We start from the raw sequence: 18635 nt of genomic DNA, 5'->3' as shown, positions 1-18635 counted from the left end.
GAGAGAGAGTATTTTGAGAAAAAATCTTACACTAAAAATATGAAAATAACTTAAGTAATATATAAATAATTTATGTCACTCAACTTACAGCTAATTAATTTTAAATTGGAAGTCAGACAACTCTTTAAACACCAACGCAAGGAATTTGATCTAAGGTGGTGCTATTCATCACAGATATTAAAATCTAACCCAACATATTTAATTTGTGTAATACTTGAATGATCCATTTATAATTTGTGATTCTTTGTTACAATCAATACCAACTAATTTAAAAGTAGACAAGATCTAAAGTTTTCTAAGGACAATATATTGTTATTTCTGGCTCTTTCACATCCTGACTTGTGAATCATCGATGGTGAGGAGCCTGAAAAATGTGCTAGTCACTTAGGAGGTAGCGCAGAGGCATCTCTGTTAGTCTTAGTAGCGTACCAGTAGTATGAACAATAAAGAGATCATGAGCTAAATCATTTTTCCTTTTGGTCTAATATCTTTGTGTATTGGAGCCATTTATGACAAAGGGGTCATTTCCGCCATTCTTTCAAAGATTGTAAAGTTCATGAAGCAGTTAACTTGTCTGATCATGCAGGAGGAGGAGTTTCTCATGAATTGCAAAGCCTATCATGTCGAGAAAGGCAGTAATCTATGCAATATGATTTCAGTGGCCAGCCCAGAAAAGCACCAGCAAAGAAGTGCCTTTGGAAGTTAGAAGATTTGAACATATTGCCTTCATTAGTGGAATATGCATGTTTTCTTTTCCCGAATGGATGAATGAATGGCTGTGCCAATGGCATGAGAGAGGAAATAATAAGTTCTGCATTGAAATCATAAAACGAAACTATATGAGTGTGGTCGGGTGGCGCATGGCGTCCCAAATGTTCATAAAGGATCTGGGTTCGAATCTGCGCCTACTCATGTTTACCCATCTATCTGGCGCTGGTGGTCAGGCCCCCAGGGAACTAATCGGTTGAGTCACGGTCTGCCGGATACCCTTAGGTTATAAAAAAAACATAAAACGACACTTATTTTGAAATAAAAATTTACAAAATTAAATATGGTTAATATTTTATGGGTTGAAATATGGTTAGGTGTATGAGAAATGGTGTTTTTATTTCAAAAATTTACAAAATTAAATATTTTTTTAATCTGTGTGTACGAACCTAAAACGACAAGTAAAGTGAAACGAAGGGAGTAACTAATAACAACTACAAGTATAATACAATATTAACTCATTTTCTTAAATAATATAACCATTTTACTATAATGTAAAAAACGTAGTACTATTTATATATTTTTAGCAAGAAAAAATGTAGTACTATTTATTCATTCAAAATGTACCCATATATATACAATTATAATACTGAATCTGAAGTATAACAAAACATCAACACTAGTATAATCAGTAGTCATATTCCTAAAACTCTATAACCATCACAATTTTTGGATACCTAATTATATGGTAGATATTTTTTCAACAATTAACGCATGTGTTATGAGCTTATATGTCAATAGTAGAACCCAATTATAATCTTGTATTTTTGTATAGTTAGTTTTACATGTTGGAATGCTGCTTAATATAAGTGTTGTTGACTACGTTCCCTAAATAAAATTAAAAAGTATTACATTGTCGAATAAGTTACCTTGGTCCTAGACCAATGTGTGTTATAATATGGTCTCAGCCGAAAGACAAACTCTCAAGCTTTCGTCTGTAAACTTTCAAGCTTTGATTTTCTTGTAGTGACAATAGAGGTACGGAGAATAGTATTCTGCTCATGTAAAACTGAGATGCAAAAGGCTGAAACAAGTTATCAATATCATCAGGTAGTATATAGGAAATAGTAATACACATACATATTTGGGTTGTGTTTTTCTAAACAAGAAGGAGGTTCGTTTAAATTTAAGGGAAATTTAATGTAGTAAAGATGAGAAAATTATACAGTTTTAAATTTGAGAAAAATTTGGTAAGGGTGTAAGATCTAAGAAAACGTGTAGATCGTGAAGTAGGGAAAGAAAATTAAAAGGTTAGAGAGATGAACACACATTAAATTTCATTAAATGTAAATGGTAGTCAATAATGGCACAACGATAACCCCCTCATTAAAGTAAAATCAATTTCGCACGAAACTAGAATAAAGCCGAGCAATAAACATTAACATTAATCGTGAAATATCGAACAATAAATTACAGTAATTCATTGAACTTTGAAATTATATAACGTTCGCATTTAATTCCCCCCTACACTCAGATTCTACATTTCTTTCGGCTCTTAATATTGGCTCCATCTATATAAGTCTCTCTGCGTTTTTAGACAACCCAGTACTCTCTACCTCTCTCTCTCTAGTATGGTTGCTGATGTCAGCTCCCTCGTACGTTTAGTAAGCGGTTATAAAGATGATAAAACGGTGGTGAAAGAATCCTCCGGAGAGAAAACAACGACGGCGTGAAAGAATCCTCCGGAGAGAAAACAACGACGGCGCTTATGACTCGTGATCTTCTCGGGAACGGCAGAGGAGGTGATCGGTCACTGGAGCTTGACCTTGACCTTCAAGTTCCCACCGGATGAGAGAAACGACTCGATTTGAAGGTTCATTTTTTATTGCTCTCTTGGCTTTGTACTTTATGTTTTCGAAATGATTAAAAATGTATATTTGTATGCCCTTACATCTCTCTAGAACGGCATATATGTATTATTTACACCAACTATATATATATATATATATATATATATATATACACGTTTACAAAAAAAAAACTATATATATATATATTGGTAATTTTCTTTTTTAATATATAACTTATGAGATGCCTATAGCTTAAGAATTTTTACCATTTTTACCATAAGATGTTGTTTTTTTAGTTCTTTTTAAAGTGTTGGTGCACAAAAAGAAAGCTTTTAAAAGTGAAATCGAATAAACATATATATTATATATATATATATATATATATATATATATATATATATATATATTTAAATGGATGGACTGATCCTTGTGGTTTGTGTACAGTCAGGGAAAGTTTATTTGCAACGACGCTCATCGTCGCCAACCAACCAAACAGTACCGACGTTTCAAGATTTGAATGTTCCTCAGTGTCCAGGCAACTCTCAGGCGAAGCCTTTGCTAAACCTCTTCGACGACACCAAGCTGTCGTCCTTTTCCGACCGTCCTCTCTCCTTACCACCGAAGCGTAGTTTCCAGAGCGTTTGCACGCTGGACAAGGTGAAATCAGCTCTAGAGAGAGCGAAGAGAGATGCAGCTACGTTCAAGAAACGGCAGTCACCGGACGATGATCATCATCGTACCATGATGACGGAGGTTGCCTCACCGATGGCGGCAGGATGTCCCGGATGTTTGTCTTACGTTTTGGTGATGAAGAACAACCCGACATGTCCGAAATGCGATACCACTGTTCCTTTGCCTTCAAATTCTTCCACGAAAAAGCCTAAAATTGATCTCAACATATCAATCTGAAACTTATGGCCTTTATTTTAACATTTTTAGTTTTTGGGGTCTTGATGATATTGTTGTAAATGATAGATAAAGATATCAGAGGGGTTTTATTTTTTAGAACAAAATATGGAATTCTTGAATTCATGATTTAACTGTATTACGATTGTATTGATGTTTAGTTGGTTTTTTCCGCTAGCCATATATACTCCTAGTTTCATACTTTGAATAACCCTTTTTTTTTGTAAAGGTTGGAAGGTTTGTAGCATTCGTTGTATTTGTTCATCTTTTTTTTTTTTGGTAAAACAAACACATTTTTGTTATTGGCAACTAACTATGTTAATTCACTATATATATATAGTGAATTATGTTAATTCACTATATATACCTCTTAACTTGGATCCAAATACCTCTCCTATCTGAGTGGTTATGGTTTTCTAGAAAAGGTAATATATACTATAATTAAGAAAATTGATGACTTCTAAATGAAACGATGAAGTGGGTTGCATGCATGATGCTTTCAACAAACCCAAAAACCGAGTAGTATTAGAAATAGTGTTTTTCTGAGAAAGAGGATTAGAGATAGTATTCAAACTGTGTTTCGGAAAATTTTGATTTAGAAAGGCCTCGCTAAGTGGGACTACTGTTAAAAATATATATGAAAAATTAATGTTACACTTGTGCTTAAGAATGTAATTTAATTTGCATCGTATAAGGTCATTACATTCAAAACTTTGCTGCCTCATTTTAACCGCTTAGGTCATCTTCACACGTATGAATAACTTCAGTGTTCAATGCGGTAAAATATAATCAACTAAAACTGAATCAAACCAAAATAGAAAATTACGGTTTACATTTGATAATACTGAATATATCGAATAGATGCTATTTTTTAAATCCGAAGAATACAAATATGGTTTGGTATATAAATCGATCAAACCGAATAAACCGATCAATTCAAATGTAGAAATATAATTGTATTTAAATTATATAAGATAATTGAGAATATATACATAATTTATTTTATTGATATGATTTTCATATTTAAAATATTGATTTTATTAATATAATATTTTATTTTAAGTTAAAATTTGTGTTTTATTTTTATCAAATTAAATAAAAATAACTTTTACCCTTTTTGTTAACAAATATGTGTGTTAATATTTAGTTATTTATAATATTATAGATTAGTAACATTTATCATTTTTATTCTATAAAAAACTATTATAATTATTAACTTATTATAATTATTGACTTATTATATTTACTAATTATTTTAAATAGTAAAAAAAGGTAGGCGATTTAAAACTAAAATATCTCCGTGTTATATAAAAGCTGATATCTCATCTAACTAAAATTCATAAAATATTTTAAAAGATAAATCAAAATCCAATGATATATAAACTGAACCAGACTAAAGTAAATATAGTTTTAATATGGTAATTATTTTTATAAACAAAAATACCAAAACAAAAAACAAAACGATATCCAGATTGGAACACCCTCGACTGCAGCCTATGTACTAAGTTGGTATAAGAATATTAAAATCCAATATGTAAACTTTTATTTTATATAAAGGTCGTCAAAGATGTAGGAAACTTAGAAATGCAATATCAACAAAAATCATATATATTATATATGTTATAGAAAGCGATCTAACATTATATATGCATGGCCCTTTCAAAAAACATATATGCATTATGCATGGACTACAGTGTTTCCGATCTTTTTTTAACGGTCGACTAGTATATGAGTTTTATTATGGTGAAATTTATATAAACCAGAATGGGACCAAAAACAACAATATTTGGTACGTAGTATACAAGGCCGTCTCGAATTAATTATGGATTTTTAGGAAAATTGCTCTATATTTAAAATGTAATAGAGTATTTTAAAAAATTATAACTTTATTTATATATATTTGACCTTTTTTAAATTATCAGTTCTAAATTTAGTACTATGTCTAAAAGTTTAAAAAATTATATATATTCAATCTTTACTTTTGTTTTTCAACTTAGACCATATTTGACCGTTCCGTTTCCACCTGCTGCTGTAGCATAGTTTTGGCATTCAAGATTTCTGAATTTGTGACTTTTAAAGTTACTTCGTATACGTATAATAGATGTTTTTTTTTTGATAAAAAGTATAATAAATGTTTTATGTTTGTTAAACCGTATAATATATGGTTGTTATGAATATTGTGTGATGTCTATTATGGAATATTCTAGATTTACTTGTTCCCTACTCCAAGTTACTTGTTCTCTACTCCAAGTTATTAGACTTTGTCTCCAAGTTATGTAATCCTATATAAGGAACTCATTACTCATGGAATAATAACAATTCATTCGTCTCTAAGCCATACGGCTCTCTCTCTCTCTCTCTCTCTCTCTCTCTCTCTCTCTCTCTCTCTCTCTCTCTCTCTCTCTCTCTCTCTCTCTCTCTCTCTCTCTCTCTCTCTCTCTCTCTCTCTCTCTTTAGTTCGATCTATTCTAAGACAAGAACACTAGGATTAGAACACGTTATCAGCACGATCCAGCTCCAAGATCAACCATCAATAGTTTCTAATAAAGGAACCAAAGAAAAGATCGGCAAAGTTAAAGGTAAGATCTCAAGAACCCTAATCTTTACTTGTGGTTCAAGCAATTCAGATTTCAAACTTCTTTTCATCTTAAATCCGATTTAAAAGGTTTTGCTATTTGATTTGGTTGATTTTAGTTCTTGTTTTATTTTAAAATCAAAACCCTAAACCCTTAATAGTTTTACATGACTTTAGTTTTGTATGGACAACAAGTGATACCCCTTTAAGGATGACACGCTATATGTCCAAACAAAATTTAAGGTCAATATTTAACCTAATCCTAAAATCAGATTTGAATTTTAAACCCTAATCCTTAAAGTTTAATTCCGATTTTAAGAAACCCTAAACCCTAAAATATAAAGCATGTGATTACATGACTTTCGTTTTGTATGGACAACAAGTGATACCCCTTTAAGGATGACACGCTATATGTCCAAACAAAACATAAGGTTAATGTTTTCCACATCTTTTGGTCGATGATGCACACCATAGTGTAGCTACACCATGATTTTTCTTTTAGGTCAATGATGCATACCAATAGGTATGACTAGACCATATGAAGTAAAGGTCGATGATACATACTCTTAAGTACAATTAGACCATAAAACAAAATCAATGGTCGATGATGTTCACCCTCAGGTGCAACTAGACTTTCACCCACGGTGATCATCCACGATGATCCGCGTTGATCTATGATCCATGATGATCCTCGATGATCCGCGATGATCTACGATGATCAGTAATCCAAGGTGATCCACGATGATTCTCGATGATCCACGGTGATCCACAATCACTGGTGATGGATGATGCGCACCACAGTGCAGCTAAATCATGATCCATTTTATTTGGTCGAGGAAGTGTACTGAATGGTACTACTAGACCATTAAACCGCATGGGTCGATGTAGCATACCATATGGTATGGCTAGACCATGCACTCGTCCATCCCACTATTTTCAAGGGATTTATAAATCAAACAAGTTGATTAAGAGATGGATGAGTTACGAGAAAGTAAATTTCTAATGAGAATGCAAACTGGCAGTGTGGCCCTCTTATTTTTTTGCTGGCCGTGTGATCTTAATTGTGTAATAGCCGAATGGCATTGGTCACACAAGCCATATGACTTTATTGTTTACATACTGGCCGAGTGCCTTTTATTTCTTGTATAACCGAATGGCATCAGAAATTGTATGTACTAACACTTAAATCATTTTGATATGATTTCAGATGTTGAGATTCCAACCCATGGACTATGATATCCTAGATATCTCGGGAGAGAAATATATATATTATTTTTATATTTATATTATTTTTATATATAATGTATATTAAAAATAGTAAAAATATATAAGATACCTTTAAGTTTTTCAAAATACTCGGAAAATATATGCAAATAGTCAAAAGTAAATTTTTGAAATAGCTAAAGTATACTGAAAACACCAAAATTATTAAATATCTATTGATTCTTTATCCAAATATTTTTTAAAAAAGTCAATTTATATATTAAATTAAGGTATTTTGACATATATGTTATGAAAATTTATATGTAATATATTATCTTTCTTATAGATTTTGAAAATTTAAAGTATATAATGAATTTTGAAAATTTAGAAACATTTTAAATGGGTTATCCGAACCCGAACCGAACCCGCAAAGATCCGAACCAAACCCGAACCAAACCCGAACCAAAATTTAGAAATATCCGAATGGGGCTGAAATCTTTGACCCCGAAAACCCGAAACCCGAATGGATTGAACCGAAACCCGAATGGGTACCCGAATGAAAAATGAAAAACAATGGTATCATATTCAAAATGCAAAATTTTCCATATTTTCATGTGAATATATTAGTAGACCATTACTGTTTGGTATCTAAACAAATTATATCATTAAATAAAAATAAATAAAATGCATGAAAGAAGAAAAAAAAAAGAGAGCGGAAACATCTTTGGTCCAGTAGTTTAACTAAAAGTTTATTAATGTTTCTATACTAAGAAGTCTGAGTTTTGAGTCCCAGTGCAGATAGAATTATATGAATTAATGGAGATAAGACTTACAAGAAATCTGCATCATAGCGCAAAGAGTACCGTCAAACGTAGATCCGATAAGACGGCTCAGGTGATACAGTTAGGCATGAATCCTCATAAGGTTGGTAAAATTGTCAGCTATAAAATCATCGTAATATTTTCATAATTTGTAATAACATAATTATCCAGCGTTAAAAAAAAAAAAAAAGAGAATAAATGATATATATGTTATCATTTATCACATAATATATGTTACCACTGAACCATACGTTAGTGGTCCAGTGGTTAAACTCAACCTGGGAAGTCATGGGTTCGAGCGCCGCTGGGAGGTGATTATCTTGAGGGATCTTCAGGCCCAATACAGAGAAGCAGGCTAACGTGTGACCACTGATGAGATTTACATGGGGTGATCACCAGTCCTTCTGGATGCCTCGGCGGGTTTCCGGCTAAACTCCGATGGACGGTCATTGGCGTTAGTCGGATTATCTCGAGGCTCCGGAGACTAGGATCATCAAAAAAGATAGATATGTATATTGAAAGATTTTTAAAAGTTTTAAAATTTTATATTGAAATTATCTTGATATTATTACTATTCTAAATTTTTATGTTTAAAATTAATTAATATTACTGTTTTTAAAAAAGTTACTGGAAAAAGTTAAGATAATAAGCTGAACACTAAAAAATAGGTCCATTTTCTTCTTGGAAATTTGACCTAGGTATTTTAGATATCGGTTCGGTTGGGGAAGGGGTCGAGAATTAATTTATTACTTGATCTGTTTTTTGTTCGGGTTTGATTCAGATAGTTTTGGGTTTGGCTCAGATACTAAAACTACGAACCGAAAAATACCCAGAAAATTTTGGTTTTCATTTGGTTCTAGTTCCAGTTTGGTTATTTCGGGTAGTTCAGATAATTCGAGTAAACTATTGGGTATTTTGGGTAAAATGTCGAATAATTAGGAGGATTCGGATAAAAGTATCGAATATTTTGGATTGATTTAGATATTTCTGGTAAAATTATCCGTATACTTTCAGATTGTTTGGGTATTTTATAATAATTAGTTATCTTCAAATATTTTTAGATACTTTTAATAGATGTTTAAATTATAGATATATATTAATTATGCTATATGTATATATATAATTAATATTTAAATATATTCGGTACCGGTTTGGCTCTCGGTTCGACTATTTCAGATATAAAAATACAAGAACCATTCGGATATTTGAGAATTTCGGTTTAATTCCGGTTTGTTGGAACTGTTTTTTGAACAATGGAGTATGATAAAATTCTTGTGGTTTTTTCGAGCAACTTGATCGTTGTTGGCGTGACCAGATTTTAGAATTGTTGGATTATTTATTGTGAACATTATAATATAGTACTAGATGTTGACCCGCCCGACTGGGCGGGTGTTTACTTTAACTTGTAAAAATATTATCAACTTATATCAAATTGGAAATTATTAGATTTTATAAAGTATGGTCCACGTTCTTTGCTATCATATGATTGTTATTGTATTTAATGTACTTGTAAAACGGAAAAAATACTAACGTTAGTATATATTTTTTTTGCATTGTTTATTTGATATTGTAACCATATAATTTTTAAATTAATAATGACATATCTATCATATTAATGGATTACAAATTTTGTTTGAGAGAAATATATTTTTACATTTTTATTATATAAAACTATAAATACCAATAATTATAATAAACAACCAATACTTACAATGACCCAATAAATAATTCAGTTATCAAAATGGATCATAATAGCAAATTAAGTAAGGTAGCCCAATTTTGTAGTAACAATTAAAAAAAAACATAATCTAAATCCAAGATAGATGTTATCTTTGTGTCCAAACAACATTTTAATTTTTCTAACTCTGCAAATCATGTTGCCAAACAAAACTAAAAAGGTATTTTTTACTTTAATAAAATAGATAATCATATCATAGTTATAGGTTCAACAGACTTTTGGTTCTCAAATGGTATGAGATTGAAGATATATGCAGCTATATCATGAGATACTTAAACATATCAAACAGGCATTGTGGACGTTTAAAAGATTACTAGAAAAGATCTTTAAACACATCAAACCGACATACAACGAGCGTTTAAAAAATTAGGGAAATAGATCTTTAAACATGATTGAAGCAGAGTCGAAATCAAGATCTCTTTCCTTAATGTTTTAAACGCCCGTTGTACGTCGGTTTGATATGTTTATGAATTCCACCATTCCAGGATATAACTCTTTAGTCTCGCAGTACTTGAGAACTAAAAGTCTAAAAGCTGTCGAACTTATAACTATGATATATTCTCAAACAAAAGAAAAAGAAAAATGAGTGGAAAAAGGCTGTTTTTGTTTTGTATATATTGGATTTGTGTATCGATAGAATGAGAAGAGCATGGCTTTATATTAGCCTCATAAAATAACGTGTGCATCACACAACACTAAATGTAGATTTTGGTTTTGATTATATCATAATTATAATATCATGCCTGATTTTATTCTTTGTCTGTTACATGTTACAACATTGAATTTAGAATCAATTCACTATTTGAAGACTAGCCAAAGACACAAGTCAAAGACGTTTAAAATACGTATGGAAAAGATACCAATTGCTTCGATTACTTAAATAAATAATTAGTAATAAAAAAGTAAGGCTAAACAAGATTAATCTTATTTATTTAAAGCATCTACAATGCATTATCTATTTTTATTCTAAAATAGTGCAACACCAAAATAGAGTTAACTTTTACTCCAATGTATTACTATATTTTTCACTCCAAAAATAATATTTTAAAATGTTCGTTCAAAAAAATATATATTTTAAAATGGTTCTATTTTATTTTATTAATGATTATTAATAATACATCATATTTATCAAAACTTACCAATTAACCCAAATTATTTTATGTTTACAAAAATTACTTAAAATATAATTTTTTAAAAATTAAACAATTATTATTAAAAAGTACAAGAAATCATAAAAAGATAATATATATATGTTGGTTCAATAATGAGTATTAAAATATTATTTTCCACAAATAATCAACTAATGCATTTCGTAATGAAGTATGTGCTTCTTTATCTTTGATATTTCTAAATCTAGTAAGAAATTTTGAAATGAGACATTTTTATATTCTGCAATTTGATATCTGAAGGTAGAGCTTCTCTTCCAAATTCAATTGATGCATCAAGTTCACACTCGTCTTCAATTATCATGTTATGTAAAATTATATATATATATATATATATTCATGACTTCATTATTATATCATTTATTTTATTTTTATTATGTTTGTTTTGTTTTAAAAAATAATATTTAATGCATATTTATGTAAAATTATTAAATAATCTTCTGTGGAATATCCTATTTTCTTTCATGTTATTGTATCATTTTTAAATATTATTTGAGTAAAATTAAAAACTTTAAAAATTCAATAGATTATTTTATAAATAAAAAAGTTTAACTCCAAAATGGAGTAATAGATAAGAAAAACGAGTAGGATTGAAGATACTCTTAATTCTAATATTTAGGTCTAACCACAATATATGTTTTTCTAGTACACCAAAAAATGTTTGCAAAGTTTTAATTAAACTTTGATATAGTATCTGTATTATACATAAGAGGATTTCACCTCATATTTCTAAAATAAATATTTTACAAATAATTTCATATTAGACTTTCACTCATTCAAACAAATTTCGTTTTTGATATATGATTACACTATATTATAATGTTCACAACAAAATATCCAACAATTCTAAATCTAATCATTCCCACAATCAAGTTGCTCGAAAAAGCCACCAGAAGATTGGCCATAGCCATTGTCCAAAAAACAGTTCCAACACGGTTCTGCAATTGAATCTGTTTGGTCACACTATCTGACTTACTTGTTCGGCATGTTTGTGTTTGCAGGAGACTCTGTTGCTCTACTATTAGGTCTCTTTTCTCCAATGAAGGGAAGCACGGTGGAGAGCTGACCGTGCAAGCTGTACGCTTGATTGCTAATGAAGTCAAAACTTAAAATTGCCAACTTCATCCTAACTATACTGAGGTATCCGTTGGTCTTACTTCAACATTTTAAGAACTACACATTTATGCACCACTTCGCTGGAAAAACTGCTTGTTCCTAATGAAAAAAAACTAGATCACAAAGTTAATATTTTCATTTGAAAACATATCCTAAGACAAATACAATGCGTGTGAAGTATTCTCAGAGATCAGTCTGGTTATATTTTCTTAATCTCTTTGGCTCTGTTGGCTCTTCTCCTTTGATGTGTCTGTACTTAGGTGTACATGTCCATACGCTTTGACGAGGATATCGGAAAGCGTGACAGAGAGGATGCCAATGAGAGGAAGGAAACGAAGCGAGAAATGTTGTCCAAGATCAGAGACGAGGTAGTTTACTTCCCTTTTCTGCCAAATTTGACGTTTTGAAAACTCTATGACCGACCATAACATCTAAATTGGTTCGTTTCTTACTGTTTCTTTGATCTGAAATTGATGACATTTTTCAGGTTACTGCTGATTACAAGGGAGCTACCTATGAACCAGATGCTATAGAGCGAAGAAAGATGCAGACAGAGACTCTTTCTGCTGTTTTTGAAACCTTTTTCCATATCCTGAGGTATATTTGTAGATCGAAAATTTGTGTTTTAATTAAATCCAAAGACGGTTCTGGTCGTTTTGCAGTCATAGACTCAGAGGTAACCATTTAGCTGTTTATATATCTCTGTCACTTTGACTAATTGCAGCGCAGAAGAAGACACAACGTTGAATCCTGGTGGCTTGGATGGCTTGGCCAACAATTAGACTTGGACTACATCGAAGATCTCTTTAAAAAAAAAAACAGAGTTTTGTCTGAGAAAGAAAACCTGCTGCCACAAGACAAATCCTCTCAACACTGTCCTGACCAAAAAAGCCTCTCAACACTGTCTTTTTCTATCACAAAAGCTCCAGACTTGCAAAGGCCGTTCGATCTAGAAGTGTTCACCGCCACGAGACGTTGCTAATCTAAACCATCAAAAAAAGTCACGACACAGAGAAACAAAACTTGAGCTTCACTGTCAACACTAAGCTGCGTCCAAGATAAGTCCCAAGTCTATGTATTAAGGTGCTTCTTCATCACTATAGTCAAGGTATCTCTGGTTTCCATCTGAGACAGAACAAAGGATAGAACTTGAGAAAAGAACATTGCTGAATGGTTTAGAATAATAGTGCTGGTATCGTGTGTTGGATTGAGTTTGTGGACTGGCTAACATTTATAGGCTTGGATTCCAAGCATTTGATAGAGGTGGAAAGAGAAGCCATCTTCTTCATGAGACATATTAGAAGAATGAAATAGGTAAAGGAAACCTAGATTCATAGTGAGACAAATAGGTCACAATTATTCCTCTGAGAGAGATCAACTAAGCTCTCCAAGTTCAAAAGAAACATCCGAGTGAAGCCATGTGATACTCTCCAAGTTTAGGCCTGAATAGATCTCACACTAAGTTTGTTCTCCATGGTGAAGAAAACCATTTGCCTACTTCACAAGCCTCCTACTTCAACTACCCTTGCTCATCTCAAGTCATCTTCATTTCTGGTTCATTTTCAGCCTCTTGGCTTTTACCCGATGCTAAGTTTGCGGGGAAGTATTAGAGAACAAACCGAAGTCAGGTCCAAGACCCATGTATGTTAGGATCTTCTACATTACTAACAAAGGAGAAAGGGGTAGGGTCTTTCTCAACGAAGCTTATGCTGGTTATAGTTTGATCAAAGAATACCAATTATTAATATTATTGTTCCAAGAGAGATTCGTTGCACTCTGTGGACGGAGAGAAGTAAGTGTAATGAAATGCAGGCTTCAAGTGTTATCTTCTGATCTTACACCAAACCAGAGTCGTGTACCCCACCCCCCCAAGGCATTTGTTACCCATTGTTTTTGTTCCAACAAATTGATAGAACCGTATTTTATAAATTACGGATTACTGAATATTGCAAAGAATAAAATAATAAAATTATACCAAATAGTAAAAAAATGATGATATAACTGCAGAGACGAGATATTATTTTTTTTCTTAACTCAAAATACGTCCCGTAGTGCAACGGTTCAATAACGTAATGAGTCCCACGATACAACTACAAACAATTTACGACATTGATTCATGTAATTAATATGAATCAACCATTATGACATTGTCAAAACAACCACAATGACATTGTCAAAAAAACGTTTTTGATATAAAGAAAAAGATACTTATGATTTCTTTTAATTACTAAATAATTTAAGACAATCACTAAATTGATTTGAATTCGGTTACAATAACAAAAGAAAAGTTATAGTCCGTTGACCAAATTTCAAACTCAATTCCAAATTTAATTTGGTTAACTCGGTTTTGTGCACACACATTTCAACTGGTATATCTTTTCAAAAATATACTATAGTATATTCATACTTCTCCATATATAAACAATAGGATTCATGAAAAGTCTACAGCAGGTGAAACCAATAAGAACACAGAGGATTCGAGATCAACTATCTCTTTATTAAGAATCACTTAAACAATCTTTTACAAAGACTTGTCTAATCCGAATTACTCAACGCCACACACGGCTTGACACGGACCAATTCTTAATCTATCCTTTGAGTGAACCAACCCCTGTTGATCACCTCTACAAATCGCTCACCTTCTGAAACCCCAAACCCCTGTCTGTGTTTCTGTGAGAATACAACGATAAAAGCTTGACCTAAACCTAGGTCTAAACTTCCCTTTTTTATTACCACCAATTGTTTCCAATTGTGCAATATATCTTTTCCTAAAAACCAGCATCACCAAATCTTCCAATTTGTGATCTGAGGATCTTCTAGTTTGTTAATCACGTCCAAACAAGATCAGCCAATGAGAACTCTCCACGCCATCACGTCTTAGTTCCTTCTGTCTTCGTCGATGTGTTACACATTCTCGTCCATGTGTAACACAGCAGCCACACTCTCTGTGTGTCATTGCACCATCATGTCAGGCTCCAAATCCTTGAGCTTACAATTCACACCTCATATTTTATGTTGGACATTTACTAGTTTTTAAACATAATCAAATATTCAAGCTTATAAGCTTTCCAAGTCAATGACTTTGGACCAACATTTCTTATTCAAACGAATTTTGTTTTTGACATATTAATACATTACTTGATAGTGTTTGTCAAATAGTGTTTGTCAAACATTAAGTTATCCGCGTCCGGAAAACTTACCGAAAATGGTCTAAAACCATTTCGTCAAAAACAAGTTCCAACACAAATAAGAGAAGCGTTTCTTGCCGTCCATTGTCTTCTCATATGAAGACAAAGAAGAGTACTACTACTCGTTAAGATATTATTGACTTTTCGCCAACAAACAGAACCTTAAATACTCTCTTGTTGGTTGATTCAGCGCGTGTCACAACGCCTAATATGGTACCAAGGAGACGTGACACTGACACTGTGAATGTGATATGAACAATCTTGTCCATGTGGTGGTTCCATGTGTACACGACTTCTCTTGATTTGTTTTATGGACACGACCGAACATTTATTTAATGCATGGGAAGGGGGTCCAAAATTCATGTGTCTTGTGAAGGTAAAACAACAAAACTCTCTTTCTCATGGTGTTGGATGGTAATAGGCTGCTAATACATCAATTTTGCTTCACGTATTAAGAACACTTATAAGCGACGTAGTTAGTTGTCTGTTTTTGTTCGTAGTAAGGTTCCGTGTATTGTTACAACATGTCAACATGTCAACTAAACCTATATATAGTCGAAACCTATTGGCACAAAAGAAAATCCAAAGTCTTCTTTTTCTTTTGTTCTCTTTCTTGAAACTTTAGTTAGTAAATATATTCATGTCCTTGTCATTTGGCATCTCAATTCAAAAGAAGGATACACAATTAAAATTATAAAGCCAAGTTCTTGAGGTTGATTGAAGCATCAAAGATCAACTAAACACACATCTTTGAATTATAGTTTTGTTTCTTCTGCATTTTCTTTGATAAAGCCTAATCACATACCAAACGTAAGGATTATCTCAACGTATCAACCAAGAATTGGAATGGATACGCTGATGTTGCATTCGACTGCAGAAAACTACGTACTGATAAAGACTTATAACCACATTATGTCGATGGAAGTTGTATTTCAAAAAAAAAACACACCATGTTGATTTTTCTTCTTCTATGTTATGCAGTATATATCAATTAATTGATCTGGGAAAACTTTTCTGTTACGTGGACTATCTTTAAAACCAAAGGGAGCCCCAGTTAGATACTTTTGGATGATGATGCATATTAAACAAGTTGACACAGAAGAGATCAAACATTTATGGGTATCATTTTCATGTATGGAGATTTTGATATCTTGGGGACAAAATTCTATGGAAATGGTCCATTATTTTACAGTGGTCCTACAGTTCCAACCATTTTTATAATTATGTGTACTGTTTTAGACAGAAGAACACATCATGCAATCACCCAATGTTATTTTCCTTCATTGTTTGGTCCATTCTGAAATGAAACCTCTCTCTTCCTCTCCTTTTTCTGTTGAAAACTCGTTTTCAGCATTTCCAAAATACCAATCTAATTCAGTGATCAATAAATAATCAAGTACATTTTTCAGAGGTATCTGCACTCGTTAGATCTTAAACTTTAATGCATCTTCTAATATTGGTCCAACTATACAAACTAATTTCATGATTATGTTAATTTATACATGTTCCTTTGTGGTCATTACTTGGTGTTGCTAAAAAGAGTAGAGAGGCCATCTTCAGTCCTCATCATGCATGTCATTGTGTCTTTTCACTGTTAGACATTGTACAAAACTTTTGATTTCTCCATTTCTTAATATCTTTTCTTTTCTTTTGATACCACATCTTTTTATTGTTTCTTGATACCCACATCAGCACTTTATTTACCTTTTTCCCAACAAAATATCTTTTTATTCCATTGACATAGTCCAATCTGGTGTAATAACTATCCACATGAAAAAGAAGATGATTTTCATGTACTATATTCATTATTCTATATAAGACCTATTCCATCTCGGATACGATATATCTGCCCACTATAACCCAACCCTATTACATAAATGATTTGGGTAGTTGGCTTTCTTTCTCTTCTTTTAAAACTTAACTTAACTTTTAATAACTTTGTTATATGTATGGGTGCCTAATATAGAACTATTAAAAACATATACATATACACTTTTCGCTGTTCAAGAGAAAAAAGTAGTAGAGAGAATTAGGTATATATACCCTTAGTTGTTCAAAAAAAAAGGTATATATACCCAAAAGAGACTCTATTTAACTATATGCACATTGAAAGACATTATCAGTCCAATTCATACCAATTTGAACATGTGAGGACGAAACTACCCCTGCGTAACAATGAAAGAAGCTTCATTGTACTCTGCCATGCTGTAGAAAAAAGAAAGTGTGTGAGTTCTTAACGTGACATTTAAAGTCTTAGGTTGCCAACTAGTTGTCCTCTCTTCCATTCATTTATTATTTTTTACTCTCTGAGACAAAAGGTAGACTTTATCTCCAAGATTTCTCAGGATAAAAAGGAAAAAGATTCAAAATATTAAAGGGATTAAATGGTCTATAAATATTTTTAACTAAAAGGATATGTGTTCAAAGTGGGGAAAAATTATTTGAGGAAATTTGGTAAGCTGTAAAATATAAATTTCAACGATATTAGATCTGTACAAGATAAATAAATAGTAGGATTTAACTACAAAGTGATCAAGGTTAGTAAGAATGAATAAAGACAACAGATAAACAAATAAAGGGAAAAAAATATCAAAGTTTAAAACTCCATGGTGATTGACTGCACATATTGAATACACATATAGTTAGGTAACTTTTTGTTCTCGTGAATCAAATTCAAGACTATAATGGCAAGGGCATTAACTGTTAATTTTTTACTTACTCGGTAACTATTCTCGATAGTAGGTGTTAACATAGTAAATATCAGTTAATATTTTAGGTAACCACTAACTAGATGTCCTTTGACACGGTTCAAAGTAAACGATTTCTGCACACCTTGAATCTCCAACTCATTTGCAGGTTTAACACTGGTGTGGGAACAACTGGGAACTTCTGCTTTAACATTTTGTTCCCGTGAATCAAGTTTAAGACTATAATGGTAAAGGCATTGACTGTTAAATTTTTACTTGCTCGGTAACTATTCTCGATAGTAGGTGCTAACATAGTAAATATAAGTTAATATTTTAGGTAACCGCTAACTAGGTGTCCTTTGACATGGTTTAGAGTAAACGGCTTCTACACACCTTGAATCTCCAACCCATTTGCAGCTTTAACACTGGTGTGGGAACCACTGGAACTTATGCTTTAACTTTTTGTTCTACTGAATCAAGTTTAAGACTATAATGGTATGGGCATTAACTGTTAAATTTTTACTTGCTCGGTAACTATTCTCGATAGTAGGTGCTAACATAGTAAATATCAGTTAATATTTTAGGTAACCGCTAATTAGGTGTCCTTTGATACGGTTCAGAGTAAACGAATCTCCAACTCATTTGCAGCTTTAACACCGGTGTGAGAACCACTGGGG

At 32.1% G+C, this 18635-nt stretch overlaps 1 protein-coding gene and 1 pseudogene across 3 annotated transcripts; both read left to right on the top strand.

Moving 5' to 3' along the window:
* The first annotated feature begins 2395 nt into the window (after nt 1–2395).
* LOC108831610 (uncharacterized) lies at nt 2396–3663 on the top strand (annotated as a pseudogene).
* Nucleotides 3664–5866: 2203 nt separating this feature from the next.
* LOC130497719 (nucleolar complex-associated protein 3-like) lies at nt 5867–14111 on the top strand. 3 transcript variants are annotated; one of them, XR_008936728.1, is made up of 6 exons: nt 5867–6043; nt 8036–8166; nt 11969–12107; nt 12344–12451; nt 12571–12680; nt 12808–14111. XR_008936728.1 is itself a non-coding variant. In XM_056990763.1 (5 exons), exons 3-5 carry the CDS (start codon nt 12350–12352, stop codon nt 13063–13065), a joined length of 465 nt encoding a protein of 154 aa, XP_056846743.1. In that variant the 5' UTR covers nt 5879–6043; nt 11969–12107; nt 12344–12349; the 3' UTR covers nt 13066–14111. The 3 variants fall into 3 exon arrangements, 1 of the variants encoding a protein (XP_056846743.1); XR_008936727.1 differs by having other exon boundaries at nt 5868–6043; nt 8041–8166; nt 12808–14110; XM_056990763.1 differs by lacking the exon at nt 8036–8166 and having other exon boundaries at nt 5879–6043; nt 12813–14111.
* Nucleotides 14112–18635: the final 4524 nt, after the last annotated feature.

This window comes from Raphanus sativus, chromosome 7 (genome assembly GCF_000801105.2).
Source record: "Raphanus sativus cultivar WK10039 chromosome 7, ASM80110v3, whole genome shotgun sequence".
Taxonomy (NCBI): domain Eukaryota; kingdom Viridiplantae; phylum Streptophyta; class Magnoliopsida; order Brassicales; family Brassicaceae; genus Raphanus; species Raphanus sativus.
The sequence above is the reverse complement of the archived record's forward strand: the minus strand, read 5'-3'. Positions and strand labels throughout refer to the sequence as shown.